Source organism: Erpetoichthys calabaricus, chromosome 9 (genome assembly GCF_900747795.2).
Source record: "Erpetoichthys calabaricus chromosome 9, fErpCal1.3, whole genome shotgun sequence".
Classification (NCBI taxonomy): Eukaryota; Metazoa; Chordata; class Cladistia; order Polypteriformes; family Polypteridae; genus Erpetoichthys; species Erpetoichthys calabaricus.
In genome coordinates, this window is record NC_041402.2 from 189,016,329 (window position 1) to 189,034,075 (window position 17,747).

Sequence of the window (17,747 nt, forward strand, 5' to 3'; positions counted from 1 at the left end):
TTTCATGTCTCACGAGACGAGACTTTGTGTCAAGAGATTTAACCACATCCGGAGCTGGAAATAAAAGACAAAGAGTAGATGACAAAGTAGAACGTCGTAATGAATTCAAAAACATTGGCATGATACACATGCAGAGCAGGTTAGTGACAATGAAAGTACTAACATTCGAAAGTTTCTGAAAAATTGATAGTAAAGGTTGCATTAGCACAAACAAACAAACGGAAATTATTACTCGGTGAAATAACGGAACAGCGAAAAGAGATTGAATATATTGTTTGGTCTTAAACTTTAAGTCGGAGACTTGTAGATCATCTAATTCGTGTTGCCATCAGGGATAAGTAGTGTTTCTTCCCAATGAAGAGGCCTATCTGCGAGAATTAAAAGATTTGTTGTTTGGTGAAAGTGAAATCCACATATGCGAGTGGCAGAGACACGAAGTTGCTGGTGCGTAGCGCAGGCCGAGGGGTGGGCGAGCAAAGCGAGCAGGGGGCGTATATATAAATATAATATGTAAATATCTATAAACTGCTCAAAAAAAATTAAAGGAACACTTTGAAAACACATCAAATCTAAATGGGAAAAAAAATCCTGCTGGATATCTCTACTGATATGGACTGGGTAATGTGTTAGGAATGAAAGGATGCCCATCATTTGCTGGAAATGAAAATTATCAATCTACAGAGGTAAAAATTCAAAGACACCCCAACTCCAAATCGTATACTCAGTAGTTTGTATGACCCACCACACACCAGTCATGCTGAATAATGTTACATGCAGCATAACGTTCTCCACGGCTTCTCCAGACCCATTCACGTCTGTCACATGTGCTCAGGGTGAACCTGCTCTCATCTGTGAAAAGCACAGGGTGCCAGTGGTGGACCTGCCAATTCTGGTATTCTATGGCAAATGCCAATTGAGCTCCACGGTTCCCACTAGAGGACGTCAGGCCCTCAGGCCACCCTTATGAAGTCTGTTTCTGATTGTTTGGTCAGAGACATTCACACCAGTGGCCTGCCTGCCTGCTGGAGGTCATTTTGTAGGCTCTGCCAGTGCTCATCCTGGTCCTCTTTTAATACCGGTGGGTCCTGCTGATGGGTTACGGACCTTCTACAAGGGACCCTGTCTAGCTCTCCTAGAGTAACTGCCTGTCTCCTGGAATCTCCTCCATGCCCTTGAAACTGTGCTGGGAGACACAGCAAACCTTCTGGCAATGCCACATATTGATGTGCCATCCTGGAGAAGTTGGACTACCTGTGCCACCTCTGTAGGGTCCAGGTATCGCCCGCCTCATGCTACCAGTAGTGACACTGACTGTAGCCAAATGCAAAACGAGTGACAAAACAGATGAGGACCTTTTAAACCATTCACTCCTGTTTTGGGAGTCCTCTCATTGTTGCAGGTGTCCAAAACAGAGCCACACCACATCCATCTATCATTTAGGAGGAACATCTGTCCTTGGAAGGCCATCTCTCTTTTACCATCCAGGATTCTACCTGTCCTGATAAGGGGGCGTCATGCAATCCGTCTATTATTTTGTCCTTCCATATAAGACTCCTGGCTATGGGGAAGAATGTTGAACCCCTGTCTCAGGATGTACGTCCACCTTCTTTATAGCCTCCCATCCAGGTAAGGACAAGCCTGCCATCCCAGATGTGATGCCTCCTCATCCATAACAAATATAGAGGAGTGGGCAAATGTAGGTTTACATTTATGAGTACACAAAACAGGGTTTATTCTTGTATTATTATTTATTTTTTAATTATTGTATTATTTATTTGTCCTGTTCTATTGAGTTAATAAAGTTAATAAAGCTATTGTAATAATCATAACCTGCATGTCTTTTATCATACGAACAACTGTAAATCTAGTTTTGCCCACCCTTGTATATATTGTATACATAAGATAGGCTCCAGCTTCCCTGTGACCCTACTTTGGATGAGTAGGTTTAGAAGATGGATAGATAGATGGATATACAGTATGTACATATACATACAGATAGAGAGATAGATAGTGTAAACTGTTTGTATATATGTATAGTGCCTTTTGTAATCATCATGGCTGTCCATCCATTTGTCCATCTTTATCACTGACCCTCATTTGTGCAATGGTGAGAGAGCAGTCCATTTGGGACAGGCAGATTCGGGGCAGGATGGGCAGGAGAATTGCCCCCCAGGCACAGCAGGTCATGTCAGTAGAGATGTCTTGCCACTCTCATATTCTCTTGTTAGATAGATAGATAGATAGATAGATAGATAGATAGATAGATAGATAGATAGATAGATAGATATGAAAGGCACTATATAATAGATAGATAGATAGATAGATAGATAGATAGATAGATAGATAGATAGATAGATAGATAGATAGATATGAAAGGCACTATATAATAGATAGATATGAAAGGCACTATATAATAGATATATAGAAGACACAATATAATAGATAGATAGATAGATAGATAGATAGATAGATAGATAGATAGATAGATAGATAGATATGAAAGGCACTATATTATAGATAGATATGAAAGGCACTATATAAAAGATAGATATATAGAAGACACAATATAATAGATAGATAGATAGATAGATAACACAATATAATAGATAGATAGATAGATAGATAGATAGATAGATAGATAGATAGATAGATAGATAATTTCCTAATGAGGAGACTGGCAAGGCACGTATATAACGACAATTCAGGATTCATGATAGTTAATATACTGTACTATCATTTCTCATTTGAAAGGGATGCCGTGGTTACGAGATATGGGGATTTTACCAACCAAGAGGGTGTCCGATCCCCAATCCAGACGATCTTCTGCCATATTAAATGACAAAAGCGGATTTTGAATGTAAATGAGCGAGCGTGATCTTCTTATCTCTTCTGCAGTAGGCAAACCCGAGAGTCGCTTCACGCGTGCCTACGGTTTATGAAAGGAGGAAACCTCGGGCATAATGATGGGAATTACCACTAGATGGCGTTGCGCAGGCTGCGCTCTGCTACAGCGAGGCCGAGGTTTGGTCGTCTTGATTTCGGCGTTTTGTTTCTCTCGATTTTTTTTTCCGCGCAGAGAGAGAGGAAGGAAGGAAGAAAGGTAGGTAGGTAGGTGGGTGACGGGGTTGCACTTTTAGTAATAAGATGGGGCGAGATGGACTGCTTTTAATTGCAATTAATACAAGCAGAAAGTCGTGAAGCAGAGAGCGGGGAGAAAGAGTTAGAGATAAGGGATGACGGGAAAGAGTGTGCGTGAGAAAGAGAAAGAGGGAGTGAAAGCACGAGCTTGAAACTGGCGGCGAGGGGTGAGATTTCATATTTAAAACAAGAGTCCATTACCTGAAGGAAGCCGTGGAGGAGACACCGCAGTGTCCTCGTTCTCTCGTTCTCCTTCCTTGGACGGAGGCAGCGTGCCTTCGTATGCGTTCGGTGGTTCTTGGATGAGGCTTCCGTGGGAGTGAGAGCCACGTCGTAAAGCCGAAGGGAACACCGGAGTCGCACGGGGGAGAAGCCCCTTCGTCACCCCGAAGGTGAGAATCCGCAAGATATTTTTTTTTTGAGGTGTACGGGAATTTGCGCAGAAGTGACATCTATAATTCAGAGCCGTTGCGGCGGCCCAGACCCGTGCTTAAGAGTCCCCGATCGAGGCGCCCGTTCTCCGGTTACTCGTTATCCAGTTACTGCGACGTGTGACATTGCGTCGCGCCCGCTGCCACACAAATCAATTCGATGTGGGCATGAAACGATAAAATGTTCAAGCCGACGAAACGGGCGAGTTATTTAGCGAACCTACCAATAAACACAACACGTAACTTACTGTTTTTTTACTTGTCATAAATTTCATCTCGTGTAGACTGTCGGTAACTCGCTAGCAGTACAAACGATTTTGCAATCAGTGTTTGCAAATGCTGCTGTAGTTGTTCATTTGTATTATTTTTGTTATGTTAATTCGACGCAATTGGCTTTTTGTCCATACTATTTTAGATCAAGTTTTCCATATACGTGCATTGTAGTTAATCATTCTGTATGCCGTTGTATTTTTTTTTAAATTAAAAATTCCATCGCTAGTTTAAAGTATCCATTTATCATAATTCGTTTAGTGGCACTTTTCCACTAAACCATAAGTTACAATTTTGCCTTAAAAATATATATTTATTGAGTAATTAATAGAAATACGGGTTTGACTTATCCTTTTGAGAGCAGTACATAAAAGTGCTAGTGAACCAAGTTTATTATAATTTGTATTATCATTATTAACATTCACAACTGTCCTATGGCACATTTTTGAAGTGGTACATTCTTTATTTCATCTTTGGCATTTCCGTCTGATACGTGACTGATTGTTCGCAGTTTAATAATAGGCAACTTGGTGGCGCAGTGGGTTGCACAGCTGCTTTACAAATCCAGTAATCTAGGTCAGATGGAGTTAATGTGGAGTTTGCATGTTCTAGTGTTTTTTGGTGGCGGGGGTCCTGTTATCATGCTGGTTTTCCTTCTTTAATCATTGATCCCAAAATGGTGCCATGATGGGATGTGTGTGGGCCCTGTGATGTGATCACTCAGCCGTAGAATTGCGTGGTATACTGGTGTCAGGATTTGCTGTGATATTGAGATGCCACTACAGACAACCCCCGAAATTCGTGGGGGTTACATTCCTAGAGTGCCCGCGAATTGTGAAAAACCATGAATTTTGGATGTGGTAAAAAAAAAAAGCCAATTTTTTTTATAGTTTAACACTAGAATTACCAAAGCCTACAAATAAATTGTAAATCCATCCCACCGTAAATCCCTTCGCACCTCTCCGTCAGCGTCTTTTGTCTTTTAAATGTGTCGATAAGCAGTAAGCTATCACATCCCCCCACTGCCGCACAGTTTTCTCAGCTCAAGTCTTTTTACCTGCGTGTCAGTTGCTTAGAGTTTTATAGACTAAATACTATATCGTTATTTGCATTTCATGTGCGTTCCGTGTCTACAACAATCTATGTAAACACATCATTAAAACAGAAACGTTTTGTCATGTTTTAGTAAAAATTGACAAAATGTAGACATGAAGCGTATAATATGTGAAGCCTGAAGTCCAGATATCAAACACTTTCACAAAAACAAGTGCACTTTTATTCAAGAATATAACTGGTATGCGCTGTCGTTTTCTGTGGTATAAGTTGGGTAAATACGTAATAATTAATAAAAATACAGTAAAATTTATGGCTACTCCCCAATAATGAATGATATTGATTGAAGATGATGATGATGAATTAATATATAATCCAAGGATTAATAAAATAACAGTGGGAGGTTGAGGTTTTAGTTATAGGACCCCTAAATTGTGGAGTGGTCTGCCTGCTACTATAAGAGATGCCCCTTCGGTCTCAGCTTTTAAATCCCTGCTGAAGACTCACAACTTCAGTTTAGCACACCCTGCCTAGAGCTGCTGATTAACTGTACAGACTGCATCTCTGTTGTTAGTCATTAGCACTAAAACATCAGTAACATGATAGTTATAATTGGATACTATTCACCTATTCTGTTTCTCTTGTCGGTACTCAAATGTGGCACTGCGTGCAACATCAACACGTCTTTAACACGACTGCTTTGGTGACGTAACGGTAAGAGCTGCTGACTGGTAACCAAAAGGTCACAAGTTTGATCCTGCACAAATCCGTTTTGAGAAGTGAATTGCTCTTAACTATTATACAATAAAAACATACATTTGATTTGAGCCTGTAACAGCCGGTGTAAATTTATGGTACTTGTAAAGATAAGCGTTGTTTTTTTTTTTTTTTTAATTCAGTTTTATTCTCCCAGTTACATTCACACATGATCTGACACTGCTGTTTTTCAAAAAGACGCGCTATAGAAGAGGTGAACTCGGATGATGACGAGGGTTCTACATCGGAGAAAGAATGCATGTCGCCCTTTTGCCATCGCTGTACTTTGTGTATGTACACGGGAAGCTCTGCAGTCTACTTGTGACTGTAGGAAGTTAAGTAAGTAAATCAAGGTAAATAACATCAGATCTGGCTCTTATATACAAAGTACAGCGACGGCAGCTTCCACCTGCAGCTATAGACTCTTCAGTACGCGAGCAACTCTCCACGCTAGTGTTTAGATCTGGACGGTGTATTTGCCCAAAAAAGAAGTCTGACTGTATTCTCGCACCATTGCTCACGTACTGAAGTGTCAGCGTGCACTTTTCGTAGCATTACACATGTATTTTTTGAGCATGCCCATGTTGATCAAACACAGGAAGCTCTGCAGTCTACTTGTGAGTTTACGCTGTAGGAAGTAAGTAAATAAATCAAGGTAAATAACATTCGATCTGGCTTATATACAAAGTACAGTGACAGCAAAAGTGCGACGTGCATTCTTTCTCCGATGTAGAGCACTCGTCATCATCTGAGTTCACCTCTGTTATAGCACAGCACGTGTTTATTTGAAACCGGCAGTGTCAGATCGGGGGGAGTGTGAATGTATCTGGGAGAATAAAACTGAATAAAAAAAACAATGCTAACCTTTACAAGTACCATCAATTTACACCGGCTGTTACAGACTCAAATCAAATATATGTTTTTATTGTATAACTAGCACCTGGGAGCCTGATCGAATCGGGCTACAAATTCTACGTTTGTGAAATCAATACTTTCTCTGCAAAGGATTATTTGTTTTTTTAAGTCCCTGAAATGATTTTGTTCTAATATATAGATTTGAGCAAATTTTGGTGTTTCACCCTCTCCGGGGTGCAAGGGTCCAGATTGATGGTATATTTGGCCATGTATTCTGTAACAATATGGACCATGGCCTGGAGGCAGGGATATTTGTTCACCCATGGATGCACAGGCTAATGCACTGTTGTACTTTCTGATATTTTCCAAGAAGTGCTTGGAGTTTGGGTCTAAATATGTCAGCAGGTTCTTAAATCTGTCAGGGTATCTGTAATGGTTAATTCGAACTCGACCTTTATGGCAGCAATTATATTCTCCACTTTGCTTGTTCTCACAGGTGAAGTTGAATGAGTTAAAATGTTTGCACAGGTTGTTGAATGCACCAGAGTGGTGCTCCGGAACTTCGTCCTCAATAATATCTGTGTGATTGCACATGGCAATGCCGTGCCGCTGAGCATTTTCACTCCGCAAGGCACTGGCTGCTCGATGTCTTTCAACCTGTGGTGCATTTGCAGCTGCTTGAGATTCTTCAGTCGCTTGTGCACAGCTGCCACGATTTCTTTCAGCGTTAGTAGAATTCTGTAGCGCACGTTCTTCATCGGTCCTTTGTGTTCGATTTGCATGATTTCTTTCAGCGTTAGTAGCATTTGTAGCCGCACGCTGCTCATCCGTTTGTTGTGTACGTCTGGTCACATTAGCAAGTCTACGTTCCTTGTCAGTCATGTGACTTTGTTTCCTATGCATCCTTTCCGCGGCCGCTGCTGTTGTGGCTGTGTTGCGATCATCACTCATTTTGGATCTGAGATCGGCTAAAATTTAAACAATGACCGTTGTTAATACCCAGCCGTCTTTACTCATGCTTCTAACTTGTATTGAGTTGAGGTGTTGACGTGAACACCATACATATGGATACTATCAAATTATATATAAGGATAATTAAGAGCAGTTCACTTCTCAATACAGAGTCGTGTGGGATCAAACTCATGACCTTTTCATTACCAGTCAGCAGCTTTTACCGTTTCGCCACCAAAGCGGTCGTATTAAAGACGTGTCAATGTCGCACCCTAACGCGGGTTCTTTTTCTGCAGTTATGTTCTTGAATAAAAGCGCACATGTTCTGTTATATTTGTACCTTTTGTGAAAGTGTTTATTTGATATTTGGACTTCAGGCTTCTCACATTATATGCTTCATGTCTACATTTTGTCAATTATTACTCAAACACGGCTAACGTTTCTGTTTTAACGGTGTGTTTACATAGATTGTTGTAGACACGAAACACACATGAAATGCAAGTGATCCAAATAACTATTTACTCTAGTCTATACGACTCTAAGCAACTGACACACAGGTAAACAGACTTAAGCTGAGAAAACGTTGTGCGGCATTGGGGGGATGCGATAGAAGGCTGCTTGCTTCTTACTGACACATTTACAAGACAAAAGTCGCTGACAGAGGTGCGAAGGGATTTAAGGTGGAATGGATTTACAAGTTTTTTCATAGGCTTTGGTAAGTCTAGTGGTAAACTGTAAATATGCCCCCAAAACAGTTCAATTTCATTTCAAACTCAGCTTAATACATTACCCTAAAAAAAATGTAAATCAGTCTAATGTACAGTACTGTACTGCTATGATTCCCGCTGTGCTAGAATGTAAAACACCAATGTTGCCCCTATATGTACTGTAATTCATGCAAGCATGTTTTCTTTGGTATGCGCTGTCGTTTTCTGTGGTATAAGTTGGGTAAATACGTAATAATTAATAAAAATACAATAAAATGTATGGGTACTCCCCAATAATGAATGATATTGATTGAAGATGATGATGAATTAATATATAATCCAAGGATTAATAAAATAACAGTGGGAGGTCGAGCTTTTAGTTACAGGGCCCCTAAACTGTGGAATGGTCTGCCTGCTACTATAAGAGATGCCCCTTCGGTCTCAGCTTTTAAATCCCAGCTGAAGACTCACAACTTCAGTTTAGCACACCCTGACTAGAGCTGCTGATTAACTGTACAGACTGCATCTCTGTTGTTAGTCATTAGCACTAAAACATCAGTAACATGATAGTTATATTTGGATACTATTCACCTATTTTGTTTCTCTTGTCGCTACTCAAATGTGGCACTTGGTGCCACGGCCCACCTGCCAAGTTGTTTTGCCTGCCTAAGGTAAAGTCATCCCTGATGTAGGATCACAGGAATCGTGGGGAGGGGTCCTTTCATCGGATTGGCTGGCACAGCGCTGTTTCAGCCGTGGAATGGCCAAATGGGGGAGGCAGCTTGATGGATGAGGTCTCCAGGACTCTAAACATATCCAAATCTTCTTATGTGATATCATCTACTGTTAAATTCTGCTACGTACTTCTAAAATTTTTATTTTTATACTGTATTGAGGATTTATTCTGTTCTATGTATTGTATGGTATTGTATTGACCCCCTTCTTTTGACACCCACTGCATGCTCAGCCTACCTGGAAAGGGGTCTCTCTTTGAACTGCCTTTCCTGAGGTTTCTTCCATTTTTTCCTACACGGTTTTTTTTTTTTGTGTGTGAGTTTTTCCTTGTCTTCTTAGAGAGTCAAGGCTGGGGGGCTGTTAAGAGGCAGGGCCTGTTAAAGCCCATTGCGGCACTTCTTGTGTGATTTTGGGCTATACAAAAATAAATTGTATTGTATTGTAATTAGCTGTGCAGTACGATGAAGGTATGTAATGAAGATAATGACTGCACAGCAAAGCAGAGGATTTACAGCTCCTTAGGTGAGGCCTCTTCTTCAGACACTTCAGGAGGAGTCATATCTTCTGACGGGTCTTCTTCTGGTGGGGTTTTGTGCTGGCTTTTCTTGATAGGTTTGAGGAACATTGTAATAGGAAGTTGCGGCATAACTTTTTAGTTCCCGGAGCAAATCCAGTAGTTCAAACTCCTCCTGGAGTGTTTTAAACTTCTTCTGATGCTTAGGTTCATTGCCAGAAGCCTTAGAAGGTGCAGGGTGTTTGGGCGGCATCTTAGGGCTTATGAAGAACAAAATGAAAAACACGAGAACACTCCGTGAAACACTCGAGATAGCTACACGTGGTAAACTGTTATGATGCGGGAATGCTGGGTTGCATCTGCTGGAGATACGTCACAGGGCAGCAGCCAATCAGCAGCAAGCAGAAATGAATAACGCTCTCGGATTGGCTACTTTCAACATCACAAGCCACATTTTCCTCTACGGTTGCTTTGTGTTCTCTCTATGGTACAGTCTTGCCAAGAAAAAAGCCATTAAAAAATTGCTGAGGATATTTGCTGTTTCTGCTAACAATTATTAGTTAGGTTCAAAGGAAAAATCCGTGAACGACTTGCGCTGCGAACTCTGAACCGCGACTTTGCCGGGAATCTACTGTATTATTGATTTCATTCATTAGGTCTGCTTCCAGCGTTGCTAGGGGCGTGGCCTCTGAGGTTGTGACCTATGTGTAATCAACCAGACGGGACAAAAGGACGGCTATGAGTTGAAATCATTATTCTATCTGCGGATACCAAAACTCTATAAAGAAGTTGGAGTTTATCTTTTGGTTTTGACGCTCTTGTTCTCTCGAGCACAATTTTTGTCTCTCATACTGGGCTTCTGTTTTGTTTTGCTTTCTGCCTTTTTTTTTTTTTTTATATATAAATTACCAGGTGTCTTCGCTCGCCCACCCCCAGGTTTGGTTATCCGGATATACAATTTAAAGAGATTGTTATTTTCATGGAAATTGTTACATACTCTTTCGATTCTGTATTACATCGCTTCTCCGTGATCATAAATATACACCCGACCGAATTGTGGTTTCTTCGAAATTAAACTTGCTGTAGCTTTAACTGTTGTGGGACCACAGATTCTCATTATTGTGTAAATCTTGTTTTGAGCATTGAATGATGCGAACACGAAAAGATTATTGTAGACTCTGATTTTTTTGCCTGTAGTGTTTGTGGATTTCACTTTCACCAAAGAACACATCTTTTAATTCTCGCGGATAGGCCTCTTCATTGGGAGGCAACAGTACTATTCTCTGATGGCAACACGAATTTGACGATCTACAAGTCTCCAACTTAAACTTTAAAGCCAAACAATATCTACATACTTCTGACATATAACTTATGTCCATATATTCGATCTCTTTTTGCTGTTCTGTTATTTCACTGAGTAATAATTTCCATTTGTTGGCGCTCAAGTGATCTTTACTATCAGTTTTTTGAGAATTTCGAATTTTGTACTTTAATAATCTCTAGCCTGCTCTGCATGTGTATCGCGCCAATGTTTTTGAACCTATTTACGACATTCTACTTTGTCTTCTACTCTTTGTCTTTTATTTTATTTGGAGCTGAGAGCGCAGGAACTGTGTCTGACAATAGCATTCACACAAATGAGAAATGAGTGGACTGTGGGTGTGGTTGTAAATGTTTTTGAGGGGGGCGGGACTTGTCAAAATCTCTTGGCAAAAAGTCTTGTCTCACGGGACCTGAAATTATCTCAGAGAATGTCTTGTCCCAGGATTTTCGTTTATAATAGATACAGTAGATATGCCTCACTTTAGAATACAATGCATGTGGCTAACTTATATATACAATGAACACCACCAGACGTATCCTTTTAATCTGACATGTAGATCCTTGGGGTGTAATGTTTGGGGTGAAGGATAATTTAAAAGATCTTTTATTGGTTTATGTTTGCCTCTTAATAATGAAAAATGTAAAACTTCAAGAAATAAGATGTTGAACTCACTTATATGACTCTAATGGAAGAATTTGCAGTTACTTTGTCAATAAGCAAAGGGTGTGTCTATTATTTTTACTTTTTGGAAACTACTTTAAACATACTTAAGGGCGAGTATAATGTAGGTCCAACTGAGCAACCGCCATCGACATGGGGAGAACATGCGGACTCCACACAAGTGACCAAGCAGCTACCCTCTAAAAGACACGTAGCTCCGATCTCTCTCTCAAAAACGTCAAACATTAGTCCTTAACAATCTCTAGATGATAATGTCTGCTGAACAATCTGGTATCGCTAGCTAAGTGGAGGCGAGGTGCGCTTCAACACATGGTGAGAAGTAGGGAGACTTGAATGGAGACTGGCACGTGAGTGAGGAGGGCCGTGGCCTCTCTCTCAGATTCGGGCAAATAAATCGGTACCTGCAAGCAAACTATGATGAGAGACTGCAACCGCCATCGACATGGGGAGAGCATGTGGACTTCATACAAGTGTCCAAGTGTAGGATTTGAACCCAGGGCTCCGGACCTGTGAGGCAGCATCTCTAAGCACTGTGCTGGCCCAAAATTTGAATTTTATTAAATTGTGACTAGCAGTTTTGACCCTCCGCCTCTTAAAAATAGGGATGCATGTTCTCCTGCCCAACTCCTAACTTTACTCAGTCTTCTGTCTTCTTTTTGTGACTTCTTTTCACAGATGACACGCATGGAGAATGCAGCGTATGGACCGAGAGCAGGCCTGTCCCGATAAGTTGGTCTCCCTAACCGGACTCTGATCTGATTTCCCAGCAAATCCTGCATTCTGACACCTGCAACAACCCCCGTCGATGTGCCACAGGATCTAATGGTTTAACTGAAATGGAGTAATCCAGGCTGTGGAGACGTCAGATGGAGCTCGACTCGCCTCCCTCTATCTCGTTGGCTAATCCGTGATGATCCAGACGCGAGCTCTGATTTGGTACATTTCAAACTGATCTCGTGTGCTGAGATCGAGAGAGCAGCTCTGTCAAGCCTGCAAAGCGACGGCCCTCATTTGACTCTTAACTGACCTGGCTTAACGTTCTCAAGATGTTCTCTGCCCTGAAGAAGCTTGTGGGCTCTGAGCCCGGACAATTGAGGGATAAGAACATCCCAGCTGGGCTACAGTCCATGAACCAGAGTCTACAGAGGCGTTTTGCCAAGGGTGTCCAGTATAACAGTGAGTGTTGCATGCATCATTTATGGGGGCCAGAAAAAAAGTCATGTAAACTGTTCTTGGGACGTTGTGACATTTGTAAAAAGTGTGGCGCGGCTGCATATTAGAATGAGAGCTGCAATCGAGTGCTTCAGAAACAAACCTGCAGGAGAACTCGGCCATTTGATCAGCTGTCATATGTGTTATATAGCACCTTTCACAGGGATTACAAAGCAAGAAATTAACCAGGCTTTATTTTATATAGCGCCTCTCCATGCTGCGTGATTTACTGAGCAATGACAAGTAGCATTCATTTGCATGGCAAGAAAATACTCATTTTATGTGGCGCCTTTCACCTTGTAGCCAGTCGCAAAGTGCGTTCAGTGACTCAGGGCAGGAATATATAGTGCCTTTCACTGTGAAGCCAGTCGTAAAGTGGGTTTAAATTATTAACTGTTATAATAATTTTATATCATGCCTCAGTCGGAAAATGTGTAACAGAACTAGGAAAACAAATGAAAAAGTAGTATTTATTTATTATGATTATCATAATAAATTAATATTGAATGTAGCGCCTTTCACCATTAACCAATTGTAGAGTCTGCTAAAAGAGCCAGGAAATGAAGTGAAAAATATCTTTTAACTTCATTATAATATTCATTTTATATAGTGCCTTTCATCATAAAGCCATTTGTAAAGTGTGTTAAAGCTATGATAAGATAAGAAAAGCAGGGTTCATTTATTAATTATAATATTAGTTTTATATAGTGCCTTTCGTCGTGAAGCCAGATGTAAAATGTCTACTTTTTTTTTCAGTAAGGTAATATTCATTTTGTTAAATGCATTGCCTCTTACATCTGGCCATAAAGTGAACTAGGAAATTACATGAAAAATAGCATTCATTTATTCATTATCATAATATTTATTTTATATAGTGCCTTTCATCGGGAAGTCAGTGATAGTGTGTTTTAATTTATTCAGTAAGATAATATTCACTTTGTATTGGGTCTTTCACTGTGAAGTTGCTTGTAAAATGTGTTAAGTGAACCTTGAAATGAAATGAAATATCACATTAGTGTATTCATTATGATGAAACTCATTTTATGTAGTGCCATTCACAGTGACGCCAATCACGAAGTGTGTTTCATTTATAAATGACTAGCTGTCCTCCGCGGCTGCGCTCACGTAGTAGTGAAACAGGACACACTTTAAAGATCCGTAGACGTTGCCACTGTATCTGATCATGTTTAGCTCTGACAGGAGAGCATCCCCCGCGTGGTAATCAGCAGCTACCCTCCAAAACACACGTAGCTCTGATCTCTCTCTCTCTCTCTCTCTCTCTCTCTCTCAAAAACGTCAAACGTTACTCCTTAACAATTTGTAGATGATAATGTCTGCTGAACAAACAGGTTTCACTAGCTAAGCAGAGGCAAGGTCCGCTCCAACACTTGGCGAGAGGTACAGTGACTTGAATAGAGGCTGGTATGTGAGTGAGGAGGTCCGCGGCCTCTCTCTCGGATTTGCACAAATAAATTGGTACCTGCAAGTGAACTCTGATGCTCGGCGCGATGAGAGAAGTCACAAAATCAGCTGGAATGTTCAAGCAAATAATAGAAAAAAAAAGACGATCTAAATCTGTGAAGTAGTTCCCTTGTGAAAAGTGGACAGACAGACGTTGGATTTTATTTATATAATGCACTCTCCACGTAGGGAGGACCTGAGACGTGAAGCCAAGACCTCCTTATTGCGAGGCGGCAGCTCTAGCACTGCACCACCTGTGTGGATGGCCTTTTGGTCCCTCATTTACTCTTAAGGCCTCTTTAAGTTGACAGAGTGTCAATTCACAGCAAAGTGATGTCAACTGCAGCATCTCCCACGGTTTTTGGTCGACTTCAACTCCAGATCACTCCATCCATCCTATGGCTATAAGATACTGGGGTCTCATGGCTTAGGAGACCACTGCATTAGGCTGGTTTTACTGTAGATAGATAGGTACTTTATTAATCCCAAGGGGAAAATCATACTCCAGCAGCAGCATACTGATAAAGAAACAATATTAAATTAAAGAGTGATAACAATGCAGCTATAACAGACAATAACTTTGTATAAAGTTAACGTTTACCGTCCCGAGTGGAATTGAAGAGTCGTATATTATATTATTATATATTATTATATTATAGTCGTATATTATTATATTAGATTTGTGAATTTCCCCTTGGGATTAATAAAGTATCAATCTATCTATCGATCGATCGATCGATCGTGTGGTGGAGGAACGATCTCCTCAGTCTGTCAGTGGAGCAGGACGGTGACAGCAGTCTGTCAGTGGAGCTGCTCCTCTGTCTGGAGATGATCCTGTTCAGTGGATTCTCCATGATTGACAGGAGTCTGCTCAGCGCCCGTCGCTCTGCCACGGATGTCAAACTGTCCAGCTCCGTGCCTACAATAGAGCCTGCCTTCCTCACCAGTTTGTCCAGGCGTGAGGTGTCCCTCTTATTTATGCTGCCTCCCCAGCACACCACCACGTTGAAGAGGGCGCTCGCCACAACCGTCTGATAGAACATCTGCAGCATCTTATTGCAGATGTTGAGGGACGCCAGCCTTCTAAGGAAGTATAGTCGTCTCTGTCCTCTCTTGCACAGAGCATCAGTATTGGCAGTCCAGTCTAATTTATCATCCAGCTGCACTCCCAGGCATTTATAGGTCTGTACCCCCTGCACACAGTCACCTCTGATGATCACGGGGTCCGTGAGGGGCCTGGTCCTCCTAAAATCCACCACCAGCTCCTTGGTTTTGCTGGTGTTCAGTTGTAGGTGGTTTAAGTCGTACCATTTAACAAAGTCCTTGACTAGGTTCCTATACTCCTCCTCCTGACCACTCCTGATGCAGCCCATGATAGCAGTGTCATCAGTGAACTTTTGCATGTGGCAGGACTCGAGAGATGTATTGGAAGTCCGATGTATATAGGCTGAACAGGACCGGAGACAGTACAGTCCCCTGCGGCGCTCCTTTGTTGCTGACCACAATGTCAGACCTGCAGTTTCCAAGACGCAATACTGAGGTCTGTCTGTAAGATAGTCCACGATCCATGCCACCAGGTATGAATCTACTCCCCTCTCTGTCAGCTTGTCTCTAAGGACAGAGGTTGGATGGTGTTGAAGGCGTTAGAGAAGTCCAGAAACATAATTCTTACAGCACCACCGTCTCTGTCCAAGTGGGAGAGGGATCGGTGGAGCATGTAGATGATGGCATCCTCCGCTCCCACCTTCTCCTGGTATGCGTACTACAGAGGGTCGAGGGCATGGCAGACCTATGGCCTCAGGTGGTGAAGCAGCAGCTGCTCCATGGTCTTCATCACATGTGATGTCTGGGCGACAGGCCTGAAGTCATTCAGCTCACCAGGACATGATACCTTTGGGGACTGGGGTGATGCAAGATGTTTTCCAAATCCTCGGGACTCTCCCCTGTTCCAGGCTCAGGTTGAAGATGCGCTGTAGAGGACTTCCCAGCTCCAATGCACAGGTCTTCAGCAGTTGTGGTGATACTCCATCTGGACCCGCTGCTTTGCTGGCCCAAAGTCTCTTCAGCTCTCTGCTTACCTGAGCTGCTTAATTGTGGATGGGGATGTCTCTCCTATGCTGGTATCAGCAGAAGGATGGGTGGAGGGCGCAGTACTCCGAAGTGAAAGTGGGTTAGGGTGGTCAAACCTGTTAAAGAAGTTGTTCATCTGGTTTGCTCTCTCTACGTCTCTCTCGATGGTGGCACCCCGCTTCAAGCTGCAGCCAGTGATGATCTTCATCCCATCCCACACTTCATGCTGTTATTCTGCAACTTCTGCTCCAGTTTTCTCCTGTACTGCTCCTTCGCCCCCCCTGAGCTGGACTCGGAGTTCCTTCTGCACGCGCTTGAGCTCATGCTGATCACCGTCTTTAAAAGCCCTTTTCTTCTGGTTCAAAAGGCCCTTGGTGTCACTTGTAATCCATGGCTTGTTGTTAGCATAGCAGCGTACTGTTCTTACTGGAACTACAATGTCCAAACAGAAGTTGATGTAGTCAGTAGTGCAGTCAACAACCTCCTCAATGTTCCCACTATGTGATCCCTGCAGGATATCCCAGTCCGTAGTTCCAAAGCAGTCTCTCAGAGCCTGCTCTGCCTCAGGGGACCACTTCCTGAATGAGCGCGTGGTTGTAGGTAGGACCCTCACTCTTGGTTTGTAGTGAGGCTGAAGCAGAACCAGGTTATGATCCGCTTTCCAAAGCACAGACAGCGGGGTGGCACTGTATGCGTCTTTAACGTTTGCATACAGTAGGTCAATAGTCCTATTTCCCCGGGTGTTACAGTCCACATACTGGGAGAAGGCAGGTAATGTTTTGTCCAGCGTCACATGGTTAAAGTCTCCAGCGATTAGCACAAGCTCCTCGGGGTGCTGCGTTTGTAGTTTAACAACAGCAGAATGTTGCACTCCAGTACTAGCCATTATGAATGTAGTGAGAAGTCAAGCAAAATGACCCCTTTAATTGGCTAACGAAAAAGATTACAATATGCAAGCTTTCAAGGCAACTAGGGCCCCTTCTTCGTGCGAAATACAATACAGAAACTGGAGTTCCCTGTGTTTATATACACACTAGGACAGATAACAACATTGGTAAATCATTTCCTGTTGCACTCCAGAATTCTCCTACCTCATTGGCTGAGGAGTTTACAGACACCAGGAAGTGATAACCTGCACACACCCCCAAAAACTCTGTTGACCCCTTTTTGAGATGCATCCTGTGGCTTGTGGGGTTTTCATGATATGCTTATCTTCTTATTAGCAGTGTTTTGTATTCCCTTAGCCCTGCTCATGAGGGTCTCTAATTTTTCTTCCTTCCCTGTTCGTCCAGGTGCCACATGGTACTTTTTTTTTTTTTTTTTTTAAAATAACTGCACCATTGACTTTAATGAGAACTGCCTTCAAACAAAATGGTGTGCTCTGAAGTGTGAAATCACGGTGATAATAACGCCTGCTCTTGATTTATTTGCGTTGAAATTTGCCCCCCCCCCCCCCCCCATAGCTGATGAATGTCGTTTTGTGTAAGACCATCGAATGTGAAAAGACCTGCTGCCTATTCAGCTTTCCCTGTGCGTCTGTCTGAGGTCGAATGATTTGTTTATTTAACTGCAAAGTAGAGCCCAACCTC

General features: G+C 42.1%; 1 protein-coding gene across 3 annotated transcripts in view; it reads left to right on the forward strand.

Moving 5' to 3' along the window:
- The first annotated feature begins 3,022 nt into the window (after positions 1-3,022).
- Positions 3,023-17,747, forward strand: part of LOC114656979 (rab-like protein 6) — a 98,926-nt gene continuing 84,201 nt past the window's right edge. For 2 of the 3 annotated variants that reach the window (XM_051932290.1, XM_028808657.2), the window contains exons 1-2: positions 3,109-3,530; positions 12,091-12,591. In XM_051932290.1, coding sequence (XP_051788250.1) covers positions 12,462-12,591 — 130 coding nt within the window. In that variant the 5' untranslated portion in view covers positions 3,109-3,530; positions 12,091-12,461. The other variant, XM_051932291.1, reaches the window with a different exon arrangement.